The sequence below is a fragment of the Bombus impatiens genome, unplaced genomic scaffold, assembly GCF_000188095.3.
Source record: "Bombus impatiens unplaced genomic scaffold, BIMP_2.2 scf_0279, whole genome shotgun sequence".
Lineage (NCBI taxonomy): Eukaryota > Metazoa > Arthropoda > Insecta > Hymenoptera > Apidae > Bombus > Bombus impatiens.
Window position 1 is genome coordinate 201,710 of NT_176698.1, and position 6,019 is coordinate 207,728.

Below are 6,019 nucleotides of genomic sequence, written 5' to 3' on the forward strand. Positions count from 1 at the left end.
GAAAGGATAAGTGAAATAGAGCGAAGAGAATGAGATTGTTTAAAAAAATGGAAATGACGAGACGCGAGCGTCGATCATCAAGAGAAAAGCGTAAACGTTACGGCGAAAGACACTGTGAGCAGAAGAAGAAGACGAAGAAGAAAATGGAGAAAAATATGTGGAATATGAAACGAAAGATAGTAGAGAAAGATAGAAAAAAATGACACACACAGGAGCAAAGGGTGAGAAATCCTTTGTCACGAGTGTCATGAAGGGCGTCCTTCGTGGAGGAGGGCGCCACTAAGAGCTAAGCTACCGGAGATCATTCGAAAACTGTCCACGGGACACGCAGCTAGCCAATTAAGATGCTGCGATCCTCGATCTATCAATTATCTACTTTAATTATTAAATGTCGACTTATTTACTGAATTTTAATTATTTTAGTTAAATCCTCTATACAATTACAATACGTTGCTCCCCTCTTCACGTTACATGTCCTCGCCCGTTTCCCTACCAGCTCAATCGCGCATCTTATCTTTTCTTCTTCTCTTTATTCTCTTTGAGTTTTTCTTCTCATAGTATTATTTTTTTTTTTTTGTTCTTTTACTTTTGGAATATACTGAGAGAGAGAGTTAGAGAGAAAGAGAGAGAGAAGCTCCCCTTGAAAATCTTTCTATGTACAGATGATTCGACCATCGCCATGAACGTCCAGCGATATCGATCTTAATCCACGGCCGTTTTTCTTCAAAAATCGTAATTAATCGACCCTTGAATCGATCAATTCCGAATACTTTAAATCATCTGAATCAAATTGTCGACAAATGTGTCTTGGCAGACTTCTCTATCTTTTTGCCATCTTTTTCTCCTCGAGGATCGTCGATCGCCCGCGGAACGACATGGCGCGGTATCATGATATCTCAGATAGAGTTCTGCCTTGCCTGTATCGGCTAGGTAACCACGTTATCTACAAGCCACGTCAAAATACTTCCTACCGACGGGAACGGAACAGAGAAATGTCTTACGAGTACGAGAAATTAAGCAAATGCATAATAAGAAAAAGAAAAAAAAACACAGACGGAGAAGAGCAAAGTGAGATTGTACGGAGAAACGAAAATGTCCATGTCTACTCTGTTCCGTTCCCGTGATCACACTACTTTATTTAATTTTTTTTATTTTATATCCGTAATGAGATCAGCATTTGATTATTGGGTTAAGTCCTCTTTGGATCTCGTACTTAGCTCCCCGTCACCCTCACCAAGACCAGTGTCACAATGCGATCGTCACCTTCGCTATTCGTTCTATTCGAATATTATTTGTAAATTCACCCGGGAGAAATATATATATATATATAATATATATATATAATAATCAATATATATATATGATAATATATATATAATAATCAATATATATATATATATATGTATATATTTATATTATCTTCTTAACTTTCCACCATGCAATATAATCTGAAGGCGAACGATCGGCATGATCGAACGAACAGTCAGTGTTCGATAATACACGTCGATCGCTGCCGCGGGCGAGAATGCACCTGGGAGTCGATGTTGTATCCCGAGTCCATCGCGCGACGATCACGCGGAAGATGAACTCTCTCGAGCAAGATGATACTAACTATAGCTCTAAGTAACCGTGAGCTTGACCGATGTCGATGCGGAACATTAAAAAAAGAAAGAAAAAGACAAATCAAAAAGAACACAGACTCCGGATGCGAGTCTTTGATCGTCGTCGAGGCAGAGTTACTCGAACGTACGCGACATCGGTCTCCTTTTTACATCGAATCATCGTCAAACAACAAACATCAGAGAAGTATGAAATGGTACTTGGCTTCAGATAACTCTGACTCCTTGACAAGTAACGAGTTGACAAGCTCCATCCTCGTCGTCCTCGTCATCCTCGTCGTCAATACCGCTATCTATACCTCCGTACTCGTCGAATTCTTCGACATCCTCGTCCTCGTCCTCCTCATCCTCCGAGTATTCATCCTCGCTCGAAACATCACCATCGATAGGACGACGGCGACATAGCATTAGTGCATTCTCGTCCGCGGAAGGCGATAGACACGCATACATAGAAAATAAATCGTACAAGATATCGCGTTGGATATTTCGGTAGGACGTCCAGCGGGAATCGTCCAAGCAGAGCCCTTCCTGCTGGTTACCTATCGGTCTTTCGACCTTCGAATGATCGATACCGGACGATGGTATCCGGACGCACGTGGTGCGTGTAACGGGCCAGGAAGGAACAGTTGCTGGTTTACCAAGTAGCGACACGTCGTACTGGCTGTCCCTGATGTGGCTGCAAGCTTGGGTAATCGTTCTTCGAGTTCTCGAAGCGTCGTAGTCGTTCGTCGTGACGACGAAACGACAATTCTGTTGCGCCTATCGAAGGCGAGAGACCAACCTCCATCCGAGATACAGAGCCACCGTCGTCCACAAGGTCTCGCGGAGAGGAGCTGGGATAAGCAACGACAGGAAGCTGTCGGTGGATTCGCTCGAGTTGTTCGTGTTTGCGAAGCTTGGGTTCATCGCGCTCAGTCGAGACTTCTCGATCTCGGCGGCCTGTAACACAGCAGAGAAACGATCTGAGTATTCCATCAGATTTAGTTTTATCGCTGTATAGTTTGGTACAAGTACTATGTTGGTAGTGCTATGTGTAACTTTCGCCTGTAAGATCCTAAAGTTATGTAGATACAGTTTCGAAAACTGGTAGAAAGACGGAATAATAGTTAGCAATAAGCGAAAGGAAAAAAAATCGCTGCAATTAAGCCGACGCTTAATACTACTGCATAGTAGTACTACTGCATAGTAGTACAGATTACAGAATTTGAGGAAGGAAGTAAGTTTAAGAAAGACACAACGTTCTCCGTAGAACCTCGATAAGAGGAACTCGACGAGCTGTCGTGTTTCTGTTGGAGCAAGAATCACAGGGAAATGGGGTGGGTCAAAGAAAGACGGGGTTCAGGCTAAGGCTCCTCTAATTGGGAGTGTCCTAATTGGACGGAATTACCGTCGATTCGACACTCCTTGCGGCTAAGCCTCCGGCGTAGAGAAAGCACCGCGCTCTTTTTATCGAGTTCTCTCTGCCTGATCCCTTCGAATTTACACGAGAAGACGAGAGACGCTCGGGGGGAACACGACGCCGCCGATTAAGGTCCACCGAGCTCCCTCGGGAATAGCGGCGCCACTTGCGCGAAACACAAATCGCGGCCAGGAGCGCATTAATACCGGTTAATTGTCAATTAATTTCCGCTTTGAAGAATTTCCACTGAGGAACAATTGGCCTGCGAAACTTTCCTCGCTTAAGAATCCGTGTCTCCCATCCCCTTAGACCCTTCTCGAACACAAAGGTCTTCGTTATAACTTGCACGGAACGCTTCATTATGCAATTAGTCATTAGGGGGTGAAATCAGCACGACAAAGGTTATCGATATTCTTCTAGCAATTCAATTCACTCTTTCTCCTTACGATCAATTGTTTCGTCCAACGGAAATTTCGTTTTATTGAGATATTAATCACCTCGAGAGATCAGAGATTCGCGTCAAACTCTCTGGGTCTGATAAGCACCACGATAATATATCCCGCCAGCGATAATTCCGCTTTCTCCTGTATCTGCTGGGCGAATATTTGCCGGTCAGTGTATCTTCCCCATTCCAAGAGAGTGGAGGGTGAAAGGGAGATTTCCTCTCTGTTTCCTCGATCACACCCGCAGTCCGTAGAGTGCGCGCGCGCGACTTCCGATCCTCGTTTCGTCTTAATCCACTCGTGGTGGCCGGACGTGCAATAATAAACGGCGAGAAACAGGGGGTGAGCTCAATCTCCGTGAGCAGAGGCTTTTATGGGGGGATGGCTCCATAATATCTGGTCATCGTGGGCTTCGATCCGCCCCAATACAACTCTCCTTCGTCCCTCTACGTGAACCGGAGGATAGAAAAACACTCGGGCCGAGTGTTGCCTCGTCGCGAGGAAAGAGATTACGCGGCGAATGAAGAGGGTGCGAGCGAGAGAAGTAGAAAGGCGTCGCATTAAGAAAGAATTATGGTCTATGGACTCTTCTCGTGGGAGTCCTCCTCGTCAATTAATAGTATCCCTCCCCTTCCCATTACTCGTTCAAACGTCTTCCCCTCTTTCTATCGCGATCTTTTCTCGAGCTCTGTCAGCTGAATTTCCTTTTACTTCGAATCGTCTTAGGGAAGTGCGAAGCCGAACGAACGTTTCACGCGTCTTGTCCGTTATCATCGAGCCAGCTACGACTCGAAACTTTCTCTCCCGACGACTATACAGGCGTATGGAAAGATGGCGAGCAGGTTTTATTGCTTCGGGCCCGGAAGAGAACGCCCTGAACCGCTTGAGCAACACGCGCGGTTTCGCTCGAGCTTCGTTCACCGTTTAAACGCGGAATTTATGCGCGACCTGGTCGCCAGGATTACGTTGTCGGTGTTTATCGTTGCCGGGACGGTAAATTTTAATTGTTCGTGGCAGCCGGTTGCGTAACTGGCTAAATATCGTTGCTGCAACCTCCTCTTTTCTCCGCTTTTCCGTTCGTTCGGGAACGCGTTACACCGCGCGGTTGATTTAATGCGAGGATTAGAGAAGGCTGGCAACTTTAATTCAAGTAGTGCGATGATTAATAATTCAGCGAACAGGAAACGCACGGACCAACCATTTTCTGTGGATTTAATACGCAAGACGATACCGTCCATTCTGAAGGAACGTGATACAGATTTAATTAAACTTCCTGCTTTGTTGCGTCGCACATCTTCTTCGAGGAAGCTCTACAGCTTTGGAAGAATGGTCTTAACAAACGGAAGAAACTTTCTGTCTCGCTACAGAAAAGAAAAGTCGCTTTACTAAATAGCCGATTCACGAGTTAATCTAAATATGTATATTCTATCGGATAATAAGTTACAATAAATAAATACAAATGGAAAAAGAGAAAATTCCTTTACCGCTATAACTTCACGATTAACAATTCAAACTTGAATTACATTTACCTTTCGCCAAAAAATTCAACAAAATTAGATTAAACCCTGACATCCGTGCCAACGATACAATGATAAACCTTTCAATGAAAAACGAACAGCAACGCCATCAACTATCGGAGATCGGGATATTGAGCGAAAATAGCCATTCGGACGGACGTTTCGGTAAGCCGCGTAAGAAAACGTTCACAGGCAACTGAGATTCGCGGACTGAACGTCGAGGCAACCTGAGTAGCAAATGCGCAACGCACGGTGGGCGACGAAACCCTCGCTACGATTCGATCTTGGCGAATACTTTGAAAGATGGTGGAAATACGACGTAAATCGTAAGACGAAGCGGTCGATCGCGTGCTTCGGAAGGAACTCATCGATTATGTAGCCAAGAGCAACGGCAAGAAGAGTGGACAGAATGTTCTTGCTAGATCGACCAAGGGATCCGTTATGCCACCGAGTGTCTAATGTATCAATTTGCGCGTCTATCGTTTGAATAACTGATAAATACCGACGGGACGTTCCATTAACTGCGCCATGGTTAAATCAGACTTCGAGGAAATCTAAGCTAAGCTAAAAGCGGGAGGAATATTTTATCGTGTCGATGAAGCAATTTTCTTGGTGCTACCGCGAATGGCTTCGACAGGCTTTCTAGGAACGAAAGATTGCGGAATACTTGGATGTCTGGCCCGTGTGATTAACCCTTGGTATAAAATTGCCCCATATTTGTATCTGTCTTTCTTTTGTAATTTTTTAAACTTCCAATATCCGGATTCGTTAGGTTTACCAATGAGAATTTCGAGATTTTTCCTACTTCAAGGAGTAATAATTGATATTTTTCGCATTTCTCTGAACTCGTATTAAGAATTCATATTTTTATGCGCCAATTCATAGAATAAAGAAATAGTTTCCATGAATAATAAATCACGAAGAGGTTGGCGAGTAATGCGAAGAAGAGATCGAGAGATCGCGAGCAAAGGAGAAGAGAGCAAAGGGGGCTCACGATTGCACGAGATAATTGAAGATAATTTTCTCGGCCCGTGGCCACGG

The 6,019-nt window shown here is 44.4% G+C and overlaps 1 protein-coding gene across 2 annotated transcripts in view; it reads right to left on the reverse strand.

Moving 5' to 3' along the window:
• Positions 1 to 563: 563 nt before the first annotated feature.
• The window catches only part of LOC100750148, a 34,814-nt gene continuing 29,358 nt past the window's right edge, over positions 564 to 6,019 (reverse strand). For both annotated transcript variants that reach the window (XM_024367095.2, XM_033320332.1), the window contains one exon: positions 564 to 2,558. In XM_024367095.2, the coding sequence (XP_024222863.1) occupies positions 2,379 to 2,558 (180 nt within the window). In that variant the 3' untranslated portion in view covers positions 564 to 2,378. The remainder of the gene's footprint in view (positions 2,559 to 6,019) is intronic.